The following is a 21,733-nucleotide window of genomic DNA, read 5'->3' on the forward strand; positions in this document are numbered from 1 at the left end:
TGGTGGCGATTTAACCCGAGGATCACCACACCTGAGGCGAGGAGCAACTGCTGCACGGTGGCACAGTGGTTAGCATTGCTGCCTCACAGCGCCAGGGACCTGGGTTCGATTCCCGGCTTGAGTCACTGTCTGTGTGGAGTCTGCACATTCTCCCCGTGACTGTGTGGGTTTCCTCCAGGTGCTCCGGTTTCCTCCCACAGTCCAAAGCTGTGGTTAGGTTAGGTTGATTGTGCAGGATTACAAAGATAGGGCAGGGGTTGGTGGAAGTTAGGATGCTCTTTCGGAGAGTCGGTGCAGACTCCATGGCCTCCTTTTGCACTGAGGGATTCTATAGTTCCAATAACCTCAGCCGGTATGGAAATTGAACCCATGCTGTTGGCATCGCTCTGCATCTTGAACCAGCCATCCAGCCAACTGAGCTAGCCGACTCGTCAGTAACAAGATCATGACAGCACCACCTCCCCCTGAGACTGTACTCCATATTCTAATCGTTTTATGGAAACATTTTTCTAGCTTCCCCCTTGTATTTCTCCAACTAATCATAAACATATATCCTCTTATCATTCATCTGTCAACAGAAATAGTTTCCTGATCTTTGACTCCTCAAATCCGCTCAAATCGTTAAGATCCCTCTTAATCTTGCTCCTACAGCAAATGGAACCACAAAGTTTTTCAGCAGAACTATGCCCTCTCATCCCCGTGTATTATCCCTGCCAATCCTCCCGTGGCTACAATAGCCATTTGATAACAATGTCCAAAATTGCACAAAGTGCCCCAAATGTAGCAGAACCAACCAGTGCCCGGTCCAAAATTCTCATCGAATTTTACAACACTAAAATTACCTTCGGAACACAAAGGAAATTTAGGCTCTCAATGTTGTCCCGCGACTCAACGAGATGGCTGATCTGTGACATAACTTTGTTTACTGATCTTTGCCCCACATCCCTTCAGGATAACAAAAATTCATCAGGTTTAAAATTAACAATTTATTGAGCAGCAATTGCAAGATAAAAATTAGCTATTTTATCAAACATACAAAATTCTTATAGGCCTCGAAGGGGTGGATGCCGGAAGGATGCTTCCTTTGGCTGGTGTGCCTAGAACCAGGGGGCACAATCCCAGAATTAAAGGGGCAGGCCGTTTAGGACTGAGGCGAGGAGGAATTTCTTCACACAGAGAGTGGTGACTCTTTGGAATTCTCTACCCCAGAGGGTTGTGGAGGCTCAGTCACCGAGTACATTAAAGACAGAGATGGATAGATTTCTACATTATTAAAACATCAAAGGGTATGGGGATAGTGCAGGAAAATGGGATTTAAAGTGTACTTATTAGTGTCGCAAGTAGGTTTACATTAACACTGCAATGAGGTTACTGTGAAGATCTCCCAGTCGCCACACTCCGGAGCCTGTTCGGGTACACTGAGGGAGAATTTAGCATGGCCAATGCACCTAACCAACGTCTTTCAGGCTGTGGGAGGAAACCAGAGGAAACCCACGCAGACACGAGGAGAACGTGCAGACTCCACACAGACGGTGACCAAGCCGGGAATCGAACCCGGGTCCCTGGTGCTGTGAGGCAGCAGTGCTAACCACTGTGCCACTGTACTTACTTCTATATTCAATGACCTGCAAGCAAAAGCCAGGATCTCACTTGTCCTTTCTGTGGCTCCTTTCACTGGCTGCCAAGGGCTAAACTGTTCCCCTTTTTCACTTTCAAAAAATAATGAAGCAGATCCTTGACTCAAAGCGGAGCCTTTCAGGAAATAATCATTCGCTCGGGCCGGGTAGACTTAAGCAGCAACGCCCTTTGCTGTGCTCTCTTCGACTGCCTTTGAAACGCCGAGTGTGCAATAATTCCCCGCCACCCCCGCCCAGCTGCTTTTCCCGGCGTGGATCCTCGGTGTTTACATGCCAATGCGCCCTCAGATTTCTGCTCCATCAGCACGAGGAAGTGCAAATACCGAACATGGGCTTGGCGTGTTGCAACCTGTCAGTCGGGCTGTGGCAACGCTCCATTAAACACAAGTCAAAACGAAAGCTGGGCGGGTTTGTGTAACAAGAGGTGCTCAGCGAGCGACTGGACCTTCCCACTGCTCGGGAGAATTCATAGCTCGGGATTTTCTGTGGCAAATGGACCGGAATCTCTGATTGGAAGAACACACCGTAACTGTCAGCTTTCGAGCAAGGCCCTTTGTTCAAACATGTCGATTCTGAGGAAGAGTTCTCTTTCAATGGGGATTTTTCTCTTGTTGCAAACTTGCTCCTTTCATTTCAGACAATCAAAGTAGCTCACAGTGCAGGAGCTGGTCACTTGGCCCATCTAGCCTGTGATGGCTCTTTGAAAGAGGAATCCAATTCATCTGTCTCCTCAGCTGCTTCCCGAGAACCCGCCAAACTATCCTCACCAAGGATTTATCAAGGGTGGCACAGTGGTTGGCGCTGCTGCCTTACACTGCCAGGGAGCCGGGTTCAATTCCGGCCTCGGGTCGCTGTCTGTGTGGAGTTTGCACGTTCTCCCCATGTCTGCATGGGTTTCCTCCGGGTGCTCCTGTTTCCTCCCACAGTCCAAAGATGTGTAGGTTGGGTGGCTTGGCCATGGCAAATTGCCCCTTAGTGTCCAAAGGTATAGGTTAGGAGGATTAGCCATGGTAAATGCGCGGGGTTATGGGGATAGGGTGGAGGGGTGGCCTGGGTAAGATGCGCTTTCAGAGAGTCAGTGCAGACTCGATGGTCCGAATGGCCTCTCTCTGCACTGTAGGGACTCTATGGTATGGTTCACAGCCTGAACCCAATTCTGAAGGTGATGGTGCGGGGAAAGTGGAGTGGTCCAGGTTAAATTCTTCAACCCATGCCAGCTCGATGCCTCCCCGTATCATTAGCAAGTTAAAGTGCACATCGTAATCCTGTTCATCAACAAATCACAACAAGTATTTAACTGACAATCTGGGTATGTCAGGAACAATGGCAAGCATGTCTGTAATGAGTCGACTCTCGAGAATCAGTCAGCAAACATCACACTCATCAAGCAGCAGCACCTGCCTAAACACTGGCAGCTTTCAGTAACACCAGAAAGCCATTAACACAAACACACGGCGAGGAAAGCTTCAGGGAAACGGATCAAAGGCAGGTTCATGGAGTGGAGGTACAGATCAGACATGAGCTAATTGAATGGTGGAGCAGGCTGCAGAGGCTGAGTGGCATACCACTGTTGCTATGCTGTACTCCCCGCATACCCCCAGAGCACACAACATAATCCTCAGGGCTTCACTCCAGCAAAAAGAAAAGACTTTAATTCCCGCAGCACCTTTCACACCCTGGGTCATTCCAAAATGCTTTACAACCAATGGCGTGCAGTCACTGATGTAAGGAAAGAAACCCTGCAACCAATTTACACACAGCAAGATCCCACAAACGTCATAACGACCAAAACAAAAAGCGAGAGCATCTGTGGAGAGAGAGAGTAGAGCCAATGTTTCAAGTCTAAATGACCATTCATCAAAGCTCTGACAAAGGGGCATCCTGACACGAAACCTTGGCTTTATTCTCTCCCCAGAGATGCTGTCAGACCTGCCGAGTTTTTCCAGCATTTTTCTCTTTTTGTTTCAGATTCCAGCATTTTGCATTTTATATTAAAACAAAAAGCAATGCTGATTGAGGAGGGATGAATGTTAGCCAGGACATTGGAAAGAAGCCTCCCCCTCCTACAAAACAAGATGAGGAAAGGTTATGAGGGAACTTGGGCTTTTCTCTTTGGAGCGGAGGAGGTTGAGAGGAGACTTGATAGAGGTTTATAAGATGATGAGGGGGATAGATAGAGTGGACGTTCAAAGACTATTTCCTCGGGTGAATGGAGTGGTAACTAGGGGGCATAACTATAGGGTTCATGGTGGGAGATATAGGAAGGATGTCCGAGGTAGGTTTTTTTACTCAGAGAGTGGTTGGGGTGTGGAATAGACTGCCTGCAGGGATAGTGGAGTCAGAAACTTTAGGAACATTTAAGAAGCTATTGGATAGGCACATGGAGTACTTCGGGATGATAGGGAGGAAATAGCTTGATCTGGGTTTCAGACAAAGCTCGGCACAACATCGTGGGCCGAAGGGCCCGTTCTGTGCTGTACTGTTCTATGTTCTAAGATGCTGCAGGATCTTTTACTTCCATCCGAGAGGGCAGATGGGGCCTGGATTTAATGTCACACCCGAGAGGCAGTATCTCCCTGACAGTGCAGCACTGAGTGTTAGCCCAGATTCCGTGCTCAAGTCTCTGGGCGTGGGCTTGAAGGCACCATCTTCTGAACTCGCTTCCCGGTTCACCAATCTGTGAAGCCATGACTGGCCCATCCAGGTGCAGTACTGAGTAACACAGACCTGGAGCGTCACGGGTTTAAATCCCGGATTTGGGAAGGCTAGTCTGACCTCGGGCGGCATTTGGAATATTGGTGCTTTTGGTGTGGGAGGCGGGGAGGGGGGGAGGAATCACTCCAGATTGCTGCCCGGTGACCCCAGCTGGAAAGAGCATCTTAGTGAATAGGGGCTGGGCTCAGCTGTGATGCCCCTGAAGGTCAAATACCCTGTCAACAAACACCACTGAGACTGACAATGATAAATGGCCACATCAGAGAGACCTCCACGGACCATCAATCCTCATCAAACCAACCCCAGAGGCACTGTCACCCTTTGGGAGAACTGGGATTGAGGTGGGAAGGTGGGGAGGCGGAGGGATTCTATTTTGTTTTCTAAATATATTCCACTTTCTGATGCTTTTCTCAGCTATGAGACCCGTTTCCCATCTCCAAAAACGGGGCCGCACAGAATTCCAATCAAACCAATCCTCCCAGTTTTTCAATACCTGGGACAATCGATGCAGTCCGCAGGATTATATAAGAGTTCGAGAAATAGGAGCAGGAGTAGACCATTCAACCCCTCAAGCCAGCTCCACCATTCAATAAGGCCATGCATTATTTTGTGTAAATTTACACCTCGTCCAAACACTTCAGCGTTCTGTCAACACACTTTGCTGAATTCACCCAGGTTATTCCCATTACCTGGAACAGATCTGTCTGTCCGACAGTACTTCACCCTCATGTGTAGAGCTCGCAATGCTTTTCCGAATGCAACCCAAGCTCAGAAGGACAAAATCCATCCTTTATTTTCAGACAGATGGATTGAGAGAGTTAAATACAGGTGTCATTCTTTGCTGCAATCTAAAGGACAGGGTCGAGCGAGTCCATCCAGTGAGTTAGTGAACCAGAAAAACAGAGGGATGGCGGGGGCAGCAGCTGGTCTCAGCTGGCTCAGGGTTAGGGATTCTGGAATTAATCTCATTGCCCCTTGTTTGGGAAGGTGCGAGGAAAGCAGTTTGAATTTCCTACCTCATCACCTTCTCGTGACCCCCTGATGGCGCACTGCGTGCAGGGGGTATTGGGTGAGAATCATAGAATCCCTACAGTGCAATGGAGGCCATTCGGCCCATCAAGTCTGCACCAACAACAATCTCACCCAGCACCTATCCCCGTAACCCCCCACATTTACCCCGCTAATCCCTCTAACCTATGCATCCCGGGACACTAAGGGGCAATTTAGTATGGCCCATCAACCTAACCCGCACATCTTTGGACTGTGGGAGGAAACCGGAGCACCCGGAGGAAACCCACACAGACATGGGGACAATGTGCAAATTCCACACAGACAGTGACCCAAGCCATGTGCAAATGTTTTGGCTTAGATCATTCCCATGCTCAAAGAGCCCACTTAAACTTATGTCCTATGGAAGCTCAAATGCCCATCTAGACAGATGACAACTGGTGTGCACAGAGTCTCAATGCACAGAGCAGTGGATTGGCAGGGAAGAACATCCTACTGAAAACAATGCAGATATGGACATCAAAACAATGCATTGGAGGCAGTTCAGAGAAGATTCACTAGAGTGACTCCTGGGATGAAAGGGCTGGGTCTATTCTCACCTGAGTTTAGGAGAATGAGAGGTGATGTTAGTGAAACATATAAGATTCTGAGGGGGCTCACCCAGGGCAGATTCTGAGAGGATGCACCCTCGTAAAGAGGTCTAGAACTGGGAGGCAGTTTCAAAATAAGGGGGCCTCCCATTTTAGTCAAATTTGAAGAGGAACTTCTTCTCTCAGGAGGTCATTCATCTGTGGAATTCCCTTTCCCAGTGACAGCTGGAGACTGGGTCACTGAATGTATCCAAAGTTGAGTTAGATAGACTTTTGATTGACAAGGGAGTCAAGGGTTGTCCTGTTTTGGAGAATAGTGGTGGTGGTGTGTGTGTGTGGAAGACAGGCAGTAAAGTGAAGAAGTTAAAGCCACATCACATCAGCCATGATCTAACTGAATGGTGAATCAGACTCGAAAGGCTGAATGGCCTCCTCCAGCTCCTATTTCTTACATTCTTGTGTAAAACACTCGAAACCACGGCACAATGAGTGACTCTTGCCATCACATCTTCAGACTTCTAATGATTTTCCTTTAAAAAGGGGTCAGACAAATCCAACTGAATTGGAAAGAAGGTTAGGCCATGTGACAGGGCCCTCTGAAACCCTGGGACTCAACACAACCTTTTCCAAAGGAACACCCAATGAGATCATGGGATGGATGAGCAAATCCAAAATGCCTCCAGTTTCTATTCTCATGCTTATAATAACAGGCCAACAAAACACAGAGCAGCCATGCCAACACTGCTGATAATTGAGATCACATTTGTGCGTTGACATTGGTGGAAAGAGTTCAATTCCCCAGCGCAGACTTCCTTCACTTCAGCAAGTGAAGAAGAAATAATTATTGTTTTCGTTGAACTGCTCCTATCTCAGAAGAGACAGACCCACATTGAAGTCCCATAGAATCAGATAGCACAGGTGACCATTCAGCCCATCATGTCGGTGGCAGATCAGTCCAATTATTCCCAATCCCATCTTTCCCATGGATAATAACTCTCCGGTGGGTTAGTTAGAGAAGCTCAGCGGAGACGTTAGGGCTCCTTATGTTTCATTCCAACTTTGCCAGAGGCAACTTGCTCATTCAAGTCCCCAACACTCAGCAAGCTTCTCCAAGAGACACTCTGACGGGAGAGCTGCTTAAGTCATTCCACCACAAAGCACTGGAACCGCCAACCACAGCCACACTCCTGTGAAGACATTGACATATCAATCATCCATCACACTGAAAACAGTCACGTGTTCTCGTCAGGACAGAGCTCAACGAAATAGTGCTTTTTCCCAGATAATCTTCAGTGGAGTTTGAGCCAGGTGAGTTAAGAGCTTGTGGTTGAATCGGTTATTTAATCAGGAGTCCTGTAATACAATCTCCTGCATTATTTGAACGTGTGTACCTCCCTGCCTCAGATTGTCACACCATCCGCCATCCCAACCAAGTAGGTTGGCCATGGTAAATTGCCCCTTAGTGTCCCAAGCTGTGTAGGTTTGGTTGATTGGCCATTATAATGCATGGGGTTATGGGGATAGGGCGGAGGGGAAAGGGCCTGGGTAAGAGACTCTGTCAGAGAGTCGGTGCAGACTTGATGGGCCAAATGGCACTGTAGGGATTCTATATCATAAGTCAAGGAACAAAACTCGCAGCCCCCCCTGTGCGATCCATTGGGAAGAGCCATACAGAGGAGATGGTAGCAGAGGAGTGGTAATGTGGCTGGGCTAGATATTCAGAGGCCCAAGCCTAATGCTCTGGAGAGATGGGTTCAAATCTACCACGGCAGCTGGTAGAATTTGAATTCAATTAATAAAATCTGGAATTGAAAGCCAGTTTCAGTAATAATGACCGTGACAAATATCATTGATTTGCATTTTTTAAAAAATCTGTTTCATTAATGTCCTTTAGGGAAGGAAATCTATCGTCCTTACTTGGTCTGACCTACATGTAACCCCAGATCCGCAGCAATGTGGCTGACTCTTAACTGCCCTCTGAACTCACCAAGGCTCCTCAGGCAGCACCTTCCAAACCCACAGCTGCTACCATCTGAAGGACGGGATAGCAGATACCTGGGAACACCACCACCTGGAGGTTGCTGTCCAAGCCACTCGCCATCCTGACTTGGAAATGTATCACCTCTACCTTCTCAAGGGCAATTAGGGATGGGCAATAAATGCAGGCCTAGCCAGCGACAATCACATCTCATAAATGAATTAAAAAACACCTCAGTGTGTGCTGTTAGAGAGTTCCAGAACTCTCTAATTCACTGGACTTTCTCCAGTAGAAACTACAATCCCTGCCCCACACCATCCTGGCTTGGAAATATATCATTGTTCCTTCACTGTCGCTGGGTCAAAATCCTGGAACTTCCTCCTTAATAGCACTGTGGGTGTACATGGGGTTACAGGGATAGGGCCAGGTTGGGATTGCTGTCGGTGCAATCTTGATGGGCTGAATAGCCTACTTATGTACTGTAGGGATTCTATGATTTTATTCTAAGGCAGCTCACCACCACCTTCTCAAGGGCAATTAAGGATGGGCAATAAATGCTGACCCAGCCAGCAACACGTACATCCTATGAAAAAATAAGTTACTTAGAAAGGAGGTGCAGAGAAAACGGGGTGGGATCAATCACCCACTCTTCCTGCCAGAGGTTCCACATGGCACGTTAGCCTGACAATTCGCATCCTGCTCCCCAGACACTTTGCACTCCTTTTGTGTTTCATTGCCAGAAGTTCTGACAGGGATAATTCTAACTCCAGTAGTACACCAGGGTCAGTGCAAGAGCCAGGATATTCAGCAGCCGGGCTGGCTACACAGAGTTTTAACAACACCGGGTTAAAGTCCAACAGGTTTATTTGGTAGCAAATGCCATTAACTTTTGGAGCGCTGCTCCTTCGTCAGGTGGAGTGGAAATCTGCTCTCAAACAGGGCACAGAGACACAAAATCAAGTTACAGAATACTGATTAGAATGCGAATCTCTACAGCCAACCAGGTCTTAAAGATACAGACAATGTGAGTGGAAGGCGCATTAAGCACAGGTTAAAGAGATGTGTATTGTCTCCAGACGGGACAGCCACTGAGATTCTGCAAGTCCAGGAGGCAAGCTGTGGGGGTTACCGATAGTGTGACATGAACCCAAGATCCCGGTTGAGGCCGTCCTCATGTGTGCGGAACTTGGCTATCAGTTTCTGCTCAGCGACTCTGCGCTGTCGTGTGTCGTGAAGGCAGCCTTGGAGAACGCTTACCCGAAGATCAGAGGCTGAATGCCCGTGACCGCTGAAGTGCTCCCCCACAGGAAGAGAACAGTCTTGCCTGGTGATTGTCGAGCGGTGTTCATTCATCCATTGTCGTAGCGTCTGCATGGTTTCCCCAACGTACCAAGCCTCGGGACATCCTTTCCTGCAGCGTATCAGTTAGACAACGTTGGCCGAGTTGCAAGAGTAGGTACCGTGTACCTGGTAGATGGTGTTCTCACGTGAGATGATGGCATCCATGTCGATAATCCAGCACGTCTTGCAGAGGTTGCTGTGGCAGGGTTGTGTGGTGTCGTTGTCACTGTTCTCCTGAAGGCTGGGTAGTTTGCTGCGGACAATGATCTGTTTGAGGTTGTGCGGTTGTTTGAAGGCAAGAAGTGGGGGTGTGGGGATGGCCTTGGCGAGATGTTCGTCTTCATCAATGACATGTTGAAGGCTCCGGACGGGATGCCGTAGCTTCTCCGCTCCGGGGAAGTACTGGACGACGAAGGGTACTCTGTCCACCGTGTCCCGTGTTTGTCTTCTGAGGAGGTCGGTGCGGTTTTTCGCTGTGGCGCGTCGGAACTGTCGATCGATGAGTCGAGCGCCATATCCTGTTCTTATGAGGGCATCTTTCAGCGTCTGGAGGTGTCTGTTGCGATCCTCCTCATCCGAGCAGATCCTGTGTATACAGAAGGTTTGTCCGTAGGGGATGGCTTCTTTAACATGTTTAGGGTGGAAGCTGGAGAAGTGGAGCATCATGAGGTTATCCGTGGGCTTGCTAATGGCATTTGCTACCAAATAAACCTGTTGGACTTTAACCTGGTGTTGTTAAAACTCTTACTGTGTTTACCCCAGTCCAATGCCGGCATCTCCACATCATGACTACACAGACATCCTCAGGGCGATTGTCTTGTGACGGCTCAAATGCTTCCTCCTCACACTTTTCCCACCAGAAAGGGTTGCGTAAGCTCTGGTTTTGGCAGGTGGAAACAAATTCTCCCTTCAGCACACAGAGCTCACTGCTTCCAGGTGGCCCATTAGATAAAGACTGTGTAAAACTGAGCTCCAGAGAACTGAACGTTTTGGGTTCAAATCCCAGACTGTGCAGAGTTCACTGCCCTCACTCAGCACTGTGACAATTGGCCTCAGCACTCTGAGCCCGAGAGGGGAGGGGACGGGATCCTTGTTCTATAATGTTGCCCAATAACCTCTGCTGGAGTGTGTGTGTGTGTGTGTGTGTGTGTGTGCTTATAAGGTCATAAGAAATAGGAGCAAGAATAGGCCATTCAACCCCATGAGCCTGCTCCACTATTCAATCAGACCTGATCCTTTGCCTCAACTACGCCTTCCCAGTCACCCTATCCTCGATTCCCTTTAGTATCCAAAAATCTACCAATCTGGTTTGAACAAACTCAGTGGGCTGGATTTTCCAGCCGTGCTCATCCCGAAACCGGAAAATTCCACTCGAGGTCAACAGACCTTTCTATGGTCTGCCCCTCGCCTACTCCGATTCCCCTGGCGGGCGGGACAGTAAAATTCGCCCCAATATCTGAGTATTCACAGCTCTTTATAGGAGAGAATTTCAAATATTCACAACTTTTTGAGCGAAGATATTTCTCCTCATCTCGGTCCTAAACGGTCAGCCCTTTATTCTGAGATTTGACCCCGCAGCCAGGGAAACGTGCCCCCGGCATCACCAAGCCCCTCAAGAATTTTATGTTTCAATTGGATCACTTATTCTTCTAAACTCCAGGGCCAGTCAACTCAATCTCACCTCATAAGACAGTCCCTTATCCCGGGATTCAGTCCAGTGAACCTTTGCTGCACTCTCTCCAAGGTAATTACATCCTTCCTTAGGTAAGGAGACCAAAATGACACTCCAGGTGTGATCTCACGATGGCTGCATACAACTAGGTAAGACTTGTTTCCTTTTATACTACAAACACTTTCTATTTTTTTTTCATTCATGGGTGTCGCTGGCTGGCCAGCATTTATTGCCCATCCCTAGTTACCCGAGGGCAGTTGAGAATCAATCACATTGCCGTGGCTCTGGAGTGACATGTGGGCCCGACCAGGTAAGGACAGCATATTTCCTTCCCTATAAGACATTAGTGAACCAGATGGTCTTATGGTCATCATTATTAGATTCTTCATTCCAGATTTTTTTTATTGAATTCAAATTCCACCAACTGCCGTGGCGGGATTTGGACCCGGGTCCCTAGAACAATAGCTGAGTTCTGGATTGACAGTCTAGCGATAATACCACTAGGCCATTGCCTCCCTGATTTGCTCTCATAATTGTTTGCTGCAATTGATCAAGAATGCCCAAGTGCCTCAGAAGACCTACATTTCCCAGCCTCTCACCATTTAAAGAATGTGGACATGTGCTGTGTGTGTATGAACACGCACGTGTGTGTTTGTGCCTGCATGTCTGTCAGTGTACAATGGGAAAGTCCAAGATGGCGTCGGAGCATTGTGACTTCTTGCAAGATGTGTACAGCACAGCCTCTAATGCTATCTTTTACTCTTGTTCTATGGTTTTAAAACTAACTCTTTTAAACTCCGTAACAATGCTTTATATTAAGTTGATCTTTCTCTATACCCTAGCTATGACTGTAACACTACATTCTGCACCCTCTCCTTTCCTTCTCTATGAACGGTATGCTTTGTCTGTATAGCATGCAAGAAACAATACTTTTCACTGTATGTTAATACATGTGACAATAAGAAATCAAATCAAATACACGATGATGTTTAACTACAATTTCCTATTCACAGCCTAGACCAGTGGTTCCCAACCTTGCATATATTATAACAAACCTCCATACTAGAAAATATTTTGGAGAGACACTTCCTATTTTCTGTCTTCTTCCCTTACTGGGAACTTGGTTTTTAAACCCTCTCCCGTCTCTTTCGCTTCTCCCAGGGTTTTTGCACCTTTTTGAGCAGATGCATGGGGCCTTTGTCTCCAGCTCCAAGTCCCGCTGTACGCATGGGCCTGACCAACATCAAAAATCTAAACCGCGCATGTTCCCAGCCAATGGGAGGCCCAAGATTCATCGGGGCTTGGTGATGCCGATCGCAGAGCTGAAGACGGAGGTTAGTTCCAGTTTAACTACATGAATTTTGAATTTTTTTTGCGGCACACTTGAGGGGGCTTCACAACACACTAGTGCACTGTGGTACATTGGTTGGGAACCACTGGTCAAGGGTGACATGGTCACTGCTAACATACCAGAAAGATATGGCAAAGTGGTTAGCATTGCTGCCTCACGGTGCCAGGGACCTGGGTTCGATTCCAAGCTCAGGTCACTGTCTGTGCAAACTCCACACATTCTCCCCGTGTCTGCGTGGGTTTCCTCCGGGTGCTCTGGTTACCTCCCACACTCCAAAGTTGTGCAGGTTAGGTGGATTGGCCATGCTAAATTGCCTCAGTGTCAGGGGGACTAGCTAGGGTAAATGCATGGGGTTATGGGGATAGGGCCTGGGTGGGGTTGCGGTTGGTGCAGACTCAATGGGCCGAATGGCCTCCTTCTGCACTGTAAGATTTTATGATTCTATATCATGGGAGTTGGTGCCAGTGAGAGGTAGCACCCTCGGCAGGAGGGAGAAAGTTGTCAGAAAACACACAGCGAGCAGAGTATGAAGCTCGAGAGGGAGGGGGACAATAGCACAAGGGTTACGATACTTCCCAGTCGAGACAGGGGTTTTGAAACCGCCAGATGTAATGAGGTTTGTCAGATCAGAAGTGTCTGAAAGGCTTGTGGTTGCTGTGGTCGGTGTATTAACAGCTTGTGCTCTCAGCACTAATTAGTCAGACACAGCAGGGGTTGGAATGGAAACTCAAGAGACATTTTGCTCTTGGCCAGTTGGGAAAGAAGTTGATGCAGAAAGTGCTTCACTCTAACTATCCAAACACTGGGGCGTTCTGTGAAGCAAGCGCTGTGACTAAATTTATCAAGATGGATTTCTTAATTCACGCTCCACACAGAATAATTTATTCCAAAGCAGCAAGAAAATGATGACCCGCTGTCTTAGCTTTATGCCACTATCAGCACCTTCTTTAGTCTTTAACACGACCATTAACACTCCCTTTTGTCTTGTGCCCATAATATCTTCACCAAACTTCTCCTAGTTCCCATCTACCCCTGACCGTCCCACTCTGCTGCTGCTGCCGCTGCCCCCTCCCCCCCCCCCAACCCACCCCCAGTTAAACAATATAAAATCCATCACATTTTTCCCTCTCTAACTCTGAAGGGTCAGACGGATTCAAAACTTTAACTCCATTTCTCTCTCCACAGAAGCCACCAGACCTGCTGAGTTTATCCAGCATTTTCTGTTTTCATTTCAGATTTCCAACATCCACAGTATTTTGCTTTGATGGACACTGGAACAGTTCAGTCTCGAGGGACAATAATTGTTGATTAGTTACCTGGGCGGCAGACAATTCCCCTCCTCTCAGTTTAACTTAAGTGAGGCAGGAGGGGGTGGACTGAAGCTGAAGTTTATTTATTAGTGTCACAAGCAGGCTTACATTAACACTGCAGTGAAGTGACTGTGAAATTTCCCTAGTCACCACACTCCAGCACCTGTTCGGGTCAATGCACCTAACCAGCACATCTTTCAGACTGTGGGAGGAAACCAGAGCACCCAGAGGAAACCCACACAGACACTGGGAGAATGTGCAGACTCTGCACAGACAGTGACCTGAGGCTGGAATCGAACCCAGGTCCCTGGCGCTGTGAGGCACCAGTGCTAACCACTCTGCCACCTATGGAGGTATTTGAAACCAACCCAGGACGGCTATGGTCAAATGATGTCCCCCCCTAGCACAATCCCTGCTGAGATCAGTGAATACAGTGCACTGGCCATGCATGCACCCATGCAAAGCAGGAGGATCCAAACCCTTAGCTGCAAAAAGTATGAATCAAAATCATTTTCAGTTAAAAGTCTGTGGACGTGGAGAGTGGGACTTAGTCTCTTACAACACATATCTCCCCATGTGACTTCATTACTCAATGACTTTCTCCTCCACTCACAGGTAGTTTCAGTTTGCATCAAGCCCTTTATAGCAAGCACTCTTGGCATCCAGGCCAGCTTCACCAAGGCGTTGTTGATGGTGAGGTCATGTTCCACAGCCAGAGGAAGGAGGGACATTGCAGCAACAGCTGTGGTTACTGCAGCTTCAAGCTGACAGCCAAAGCAAACAGCAAGCTACAGGTTACCTGGTCAGGCTGACTGACGCCACTCAAGGTGGTCTTGCATCCAGAGAACAGCCAACAGATAGTCTTTCTACAGAAGAGAAAAAAGGGTGAAACACGTGAAAGCTGGGGGAGGTGGGCAGCAGCCAAACATCATGGCTTCACAGCTCACCCGGAAAGATGTTGCCCCCAACAGTGCAGCACTCCCTCAGTAATGCAGAGCGACAGCTGAACTCTCATAGTCTGGACTGATGCTCGAGTCACTTGTGGGAGAGAGTGCTGACTGACTGAGCTACCATACCAACACTAACAAACAAAAGCTTGGGTTCCAAGAAGTCTTTCATACCAGAATGAAAACATCCAAAATTGTCACAAGTTACAGGTCCTTCACTCTCCGGCAAGTGTCTCCTGTTCACTACAAGTCAGACACACATGTTTGTGTGTTGAAAGCGGAATGGGAGAGAGACGGTGGGGAGGTCACAGGTGAAGTGATCACTGACTGCCCAAACAGCTCAAGAAGTCTTTTGCTTTCCACACTGGGATCTGGCCCAGAGGCCAGATCCACCCCAGCAAAACACACCAATAAAACAGACCAGGAAATCTGAAAACAGAAAATTCTAGAAGCATTCGACTAGCCACACAAAATCCAAAGCAAAACAGACAAGATGTTTCAGGGGAGGGATCTCCATCCTGACAGTGAGGTCTCAATTAGGATCCGGTACCCGTGGTGTAACCTGGACATTAGGGGCTGATTTTCCTCTGAGTTGAGTGACCTGGGTGTAAAGAATAAAGAAAAGTCAAGCAGTGCGAGTTTGTGGGATGCAGGGCACAGTGAAATGTAAGCTAGGAAGGGAATCTGACTGATGTTTAGACTTGTGTTGACCAATATGCCCGGATGCAGGAACGGTGGAATTTGTCCCAGAGGCCTGGTGGTGTTTTTGAAAGCATATCGAGCTTTCACTCATCTTAACAGCAAAAACACTGATAATTTGTGATAAAACTGGTAACTGCTGCACTGTCAGGGTACCGGTCCCACTTGAGATCACCCAAAATCTAGACCATCACTCCCGTTGCCTCGTCTGTTAGACTAGATGTGCCTAACAGCTCATCTGAAAGAGGACACCTCTGACAGTGCAGCACTTCCTCATTACTGCATAGTAACAGTCAGGCCAGATTGTGCGCCCTGGAATAACTCACCTCAGAGGTCAGCATGCTGACGGACTGAGTTACCACAGCTGACAACACTAAAATCGAAAGACTTGGCTTCCAGGAAGCCTTTAATAATATAATACCAGAATCCTGACATCTGGAATCATGATAAGTTATTGGCCCTTCACTCTCTAACTCAGGGAACATCTCCAGTGGGATATCCACTCTGAGTTATTAGCACAGCTGTCCGTGTGTTGAAAACTGTCCAGATGCACTGTGGTTGGAGTACAGTAATGTAAACTGTTCCACCACAGCTGGCTATGAGAGTGACATAGCTTCCCTACAAGCACATTTGGAAAGTACTTTACTGGGTTGGGCAAGGTGCTATATAACAGGCAAGTGTTTTTTTTTATTGCTTTTAGGGAATTGGCTGAGAAGTGATCCTTGCTTGAACGTCCCTCAGTCTCTCCTCAAGGGCTTTTATATAAAACAAAACAGAGCAGACACAAAATTCTCACCTGCTGCAACAAAAAATAAATACCACTTTTTTATCAGTCACTTTCCAGTTCAATGTGGAGATGCCGGCATTGGACTGGAGTGGGCACAGAAAGAAGTCTCACAACACCAGGTTAAAGTCCAACAGGTTTATTTGGTGTTGTGAGACTTCTTACTTTCCAGTTTACATTTCAAGAGATCAGCCTTCTGTGAAACAACTCCAACCCATTTAACGGATACTGGATTTAACACAAGAAACAGCTTCTGCAATGTATAAACAACTTGCATTCATATAGCGCCTTCACTGCAGAACAATACACTCTGAGGCCCTTCACAGAATCATCCTGAGGAGACGACAAACCCAAAACCTGCCAAAGGAAGGAAGGGCGACTAACAGGGTAAATCAAAGAGGTGGATTTTCAATCATTTTGTCAAACCCATTGCAGGTCAACACAAGTGCTGAGCTAAAACTGAGCCTCTCCTCACAGACAGACATCAGCTCAATTTTAAAATCCTTATCCATGTCCTCGCCCCTCTCTATTGGTGTAACCTCCTCTGACAACACTCCGAAATCGCTGCAGATTCTGCTCTCTAGATTAGCTGCAGCTTTCATCACTCTCCCATTGCAGGCTGGTACCTTTACCTGTCAGACCCAAAGCTCTGGAGTTTCAGCCCGAAGCTGCTCCAACTCTCTCCTCCTCCCTGTGAAGTTTCCTGCCTGCTTTTGACCAAACCTTGGGTCACCTGTCCTAACATCTGGCTTTTGTGGCTCAGTGTGAACTGTTCGTCTGCTGATGCCCCTGTGCAGCATCCTTGGGAGAGTTGTACAGTCTCAAAAGTGCAACATAAATGCAAGTTGTGGTTAGAATCATGGAATCCCTACAGTGCAGAAGGAGCCATTCAGCCCATTGAGTCTGCACTGACCACAATCCCACCAGGCCCTATCCCCTATTCAACCTAGCTAGTTCCCTCTGACACTAAGGGGCAATTTAGCATGGCCAATCAACCTAACCTGCACATTTTTGGACTGTGGGAGGAAACCGGAGCACCCGGAGGAAACCCACACAGACACGGGGAGAATGTGCACACAGACAGTGACCCAGTCCAGGAATTGAAGCTGGGTCCCTGGCGCTGTGAGGCAGCAGTGCTAATCACTGTGCCACCCCTGTGGTTTTTCTGACTCTTGTGCCTTCTGCCACTCCCATCAGCAAGTGTCAATCCTCTGTGCACCTTCCAGACCTCATGGTACTGGAGCCTCCAGCTCGAGTTAAGCTCTCAGTGATATGCCCAGGATAATGAAACAGTTAAGCGTGTTCTCCTGGCGGTTTTTAAGCCTCTGGGCTGATCCTGTACCTTCTGATATTTGAATGACTGGAGAATCAGACCTCATTTTTAATAAGTTTAGCACCATTGTAACAAAAAGAAAGAGGGGCACAATCGACATTACCAATTGTGTTTTAATTTATTTTTTAAATGTTGATCTTGGACACTACAACTGGTGCAGCAAGCCAAGACCACCTTCTAATAGAGAGGGGGGGGAATCTGACAACAGGAGTGTGCCTCCTTCGGATTGAAGAATCCAGTGGAAACAGGAGAGGGAGCTTGGAGATGATGGAGGTGAAATTGGATGGCCGGGGGGGGGGGGGGGGGGGGGGGGTGGGGGAGCGGAATAGACATTTGGACCTAGTACCTGATAGTCTGCCTCACTGGGAACCGAGTGGGGCGGCACGGTGGCACAGTGATTAGCACTGCTGGCCTCACTGCACCAGGGACCCGGGTTCAATTCCCGGCTTGGGTCACTGTCTGTGTGGAGTTTGCACGTTCTCCCAGTATCTGCGTGGGTTTCCTCCAGGTGCTCTGGTTTCTTCCAACAGTCCGAGAGATGTGCAGGTTAGGTGGATTGGCCATGCTAAATTGCCCCATTAGTGTCGGGGAACTAACTAGGGTAAATGCATGGGGTTATGGCGATAGGGCCTGGGTGGGATTGTGGTCGCTACAGACTCGCTGGGTCAAATGGCCTCCTTCTGCACTGTAGGATTCTATGAGTGTTCGGATAAAGGGGTCTCCAGACGAGCGAGATCCCACCCACAACAACCACACTGATATTTAAACCGAGGCCAGTCCACACACCTCTCTGTTCACACACTCGAAAGTTTATCTGGGGGGGGGGGGGGGGGATGGGGAGAGGAGTCTCCAACGCTTTTATTCCCCCCCTTTCTCCCTAACTCACCAGGGCAACCAACCACCGCAAAAGTATTTTCTCCCAAATCGTCCGCAATAAACATAAAAACATCTGCAATTCCCCCCAACCTCAAAACAGAAAGCTTCAAAGAGCAGCAGCTTTGCAGAGAGAGAGGGGGTGTCAGGTTACTCACTGCTTTTTGAAGCCTTGATCTTGGTCAGTAACTTCTGTGCAGAGGACATATCGCCGTTTTTCACCGCCTGAACCAGCTCCTGTTCCTTCCCCATCTTTCTATCCTCAGGGTGTGTGTGTTACACACGGCAAATCAATCAGCTTGGTTTATTTGTTACTTCTTCATTATCTCCTTACATTGTTTTCACTCAAATGCCAGCGAAACGGACAGCCAAAGTTGTTGGTGTATAAATATCTCACATACATATATATATATATATATATCCCAGACAGCTAAGCAGGATAAATAATCCTCGGAGTTCCTCAAATTGATCAAACACGTTTCCAGTTAATTTCACACTCCGGTCAATTTCAGGTCAAGCGCACGTTTAAACTCTCTTCTGCTGATAAATATTCCACTGTCTTGTGGAGTTTGTCTGTGTGGCAGCTTCTCTCTGAGGTTTGTCTCTCTCTCAGGCGGTGATGTTTAACCCATCGTCTTCCTGCCGACCCTCCACAATATCCACAGCCGGACTGGAGCCTGAGCAATGAAGGCGACAAGAGGAAAGACACGGCAGTCAGTCAGACTGACTCTGGAACCTCGCCCCGAACAGCCCGCGGGCTGGGAACAAGCTCCGTTTCACGGACACACAAAGTGGCAGGAATGAAACCTGCTATCATATCCTCAGGGCAAGGGGGCGCCCGGCAGCCCTGCCCGCCGACACACACATACACTCACATTTACACACACTCTCACACAGACATACACACACACATTTACACACACACACACACAGATACACACGTACACACATTTACACACAGTTATAAATAGTAATGTAAATAACTTGGAGATTTGACTGTGGAGTCTGGACTCTGGTACTCAGCTGCGCTGTTTATAACTTGGCAAAACCTAGGGGTCAATGTTGGAGATCAGTACCCCAACTGGAGACATCAGCAGCTCCAACCTTCACTGGATCCCCCAAAGAATCACATTCACTGAATCCCCCAAAGAATCACATTCACTGGATCCCCCAAAGAATCGCCTTCACTGAATCCTCCAAAGAATCGCCTTCACTGGATCCCCCAAAGAATCGCATTCACTGGATCCCCCAAAGAATCACATTCACTGGATCCCCCAAAGAATCACATTCACTGGATCCCCCAAAGAATCACCTTCATTGGATCCCCCAAAGAATCACATTCACTGGAACCCCCAAAGAATCACCTTCACTGGATCCCCCAAAGAATCACTTTCACTGGAACCCCCAAAGAATCGCCTTCACTGGATCCCCAAAGAATCGCCTTCACTGGATCCCCCAAAGAATCACCTTCACTGGAACCCCCAAAGAATCACCTTCACTGGAACCCCCAAAGAATCACATTCACTGGATCCCCCAAAGAATCACATTCACTGGATCCCCCAAAGAATCACTTTCACTGGATCCCCCAAAGAATCACTTTCACTGGATCCCCAAAGAATCACTTTCACTGGATCCCCCAAAGAATCGCATTCACTTGATCCCTCAAAGAATCACCTTCACTGGATCCCACAAAGAATCACCTTCACTGGATCCCCCAAAGAATCACCTTCACTGGATCCCCCAAAGAATCACCTTCACTGGATCCCCCAAAGAATCGCATTCACTGGATATCCCAAAGAATCGCATTCACTGGATCCCCCAAAGAATCGCATTCACTGGATCCCCCAAAGAATCGCATCCACTGGATCCCCCAAAGAATTGCATTCACTGTATCCCCCAAAGAATCGCATTCACTGGATCCCCCAAAGAATCGCATTCACTGGATCCCCCAAAGAATCGCATTCACTGGATCCCCCAAAGAATCGCATTCACTGGATCCCCCAAAGAATCGCATTCACTGGATCCCCCAAAGAATCACATTCACTTGTACCCCCAAAGAATCCCATTCACTGGATCCCCTCCCCAGATGATCACATTCACTTGATCGACTCCCCAGCGGATCGCCTTCACTGGATCCCCTCCCCACTGGATCACCCCCACACCCACAAGGGATCACTTTCGCTGGATCCCCCGCCCCGGGATCCAGTCCTGCCTTTACCTAGTCTGTGTCTCTGGGGGAATTTCAATTCGGGAACCGCAAACTCTCTCCAGTTACAGAGGCCGATCCCAGTTCAGATCCTCACTGTCGAATCCCATTCCCATGGGGGGGGGGGGGTGTTCAGGGGGTATGGACCCCACTCCCCTCCCCTCCGACTGCAGGACCCGAGCCGGGCGGCAAAGGGGGGGCGAACCGGGGCAGGAAATCAGCCGGGAGCGGCCCCGGGGGTGAAAGTCCCGCAGCCCGGCGCGGGGGGGGGGGGGGGCAACCAATGTCCCCGGGGAAAGGGAGACCCCCAGGAGGGGGGGGGGGGTGCAGACCCCCCGGAGGGAGAGGGAGGGGGGTGCAGACCCCCCAGGAGGGGGGAGAGGGAGGGGGGTGCAGACCCCCGGGGGGAGGGAGGGCAGAAGCCAGTCCCCGGTTCAGGGGTTGAATGGGAAACAGTTGTAAACAGCAGCAACAAAGTGAGAGCCCGGGAGCCGGAACGAAGTGAAAAATCCCCGGAAAACTCACCCAGCAGCTGGATCCGGAGCAGCCCGTCCCTCCGCCAGATAACTAACCCCCCCAGCAAGCAGCCAGGGAGAGGGGCTCTGTGCTCCCCCCCGGGCTAACTCTGCAGTCCCGGGCACACTCCGGATCACTCAGTTCCGGGATCCAGCCCGGCTGCTCCAGCAGCTTCACTCCAAACTCTCTCCCACATTGTCACCTGGACAGGAATTCCCTCCTCCAACCCCCTGCACCATTGGATATCTGTCCCCTCCCCTCCTCCCACTGCATTGGCTCCAAGCCTTCGTCAATCACACCAACCAGCCTGAGAGAGCCATTCAAAGTGAACACATCCCCACGGGCAAACTGCATTGCTTTGGAACTTCATGTTGTAACTGAAGCCAATGTGGGAATATATTCACCTTGAGATGTGAGAGTGAGTGCTTGGGGGTCGCATGGTTTAGTGGCTACACACATCGATACAGGGGCTACAAGGAGCTAACTTGTAATGGTAAACTGCAGGAGTGTGTGGTCCATAGTAGAATCTGCTCAGTTTGTTACCTTTAGACCGTTGGCTCAGATCAAGCCCAAGATGTGTTGCTTTGACAAAGGGTCATCTGGACTCGAAACGTCAGCTCTTTTCTCTCCTTACAGATGCTGCCAGGCCTGCTGAGGTTTTCCAGCATTTTCTCTTTTGGTTTCAGATTCCAGCATCCGCAGTAATTTGCTTTTATCAAGATATCTTGCAATGCCTTTTCTTATCAGCTTGTGTCTTGTTTGTCTCTCTTGTG

At 48.6% G+C, this 21,733-nt stretch overlaps 1 protein-coding gene across 3 annotated transcripts in view; it reads right to left on the minus strand.

The window, feature by feature from the left end:
• Window positions 1–21,155, minus strand: part of caskin2b (CASK interacting protein 2b) — a 255,010-nt gene extending 233,855 nt beyond the window's left edge. For 2 of the 3 annotated variants that reach the window (XM_078225315.1, XM_078225314.1), the window contains exons 1-2: window positions 20,970–21,155; window positions 18,397–18,915 (exon numbers count right to left, since the gene is read on the minus strand). In XM_078225315.1, the coding sequence (XP_078081441.1) occupies window positions 18,397–18,490 (94 nt within the window). In that variant the 5' untranslated portion in view covers window positions 18,491–18,915; window positions 20,970–21,155. Of the gene's footprint in view, window positions 1–14,401; window positions 14,469–18,396; window positions 18,916–20,969 lie in introns of all 3 variants that reach the window. The other variant, XM_078225317.1, reaches the window with a different exon arrangement.
• Window positions 21,156–21,733: the final 578 nt, after the last annotated feature.

The sequence above is a fragment of the Mustelus asterias genome, chromosome 12 (assembly GCF_964213995.1).
Source record: "Mustelus asterias chromosome 12, sMusAst1.hap1.1, whole genome shotgun sequence".
Classification (NCBI taxonomy): domain Eukaryota; kingdom Metazoa; phylum Chordata; class Chondrichthyes; order Carcharhiniformes; family Triakidae; genus Mustelus; species Mustelus asterias.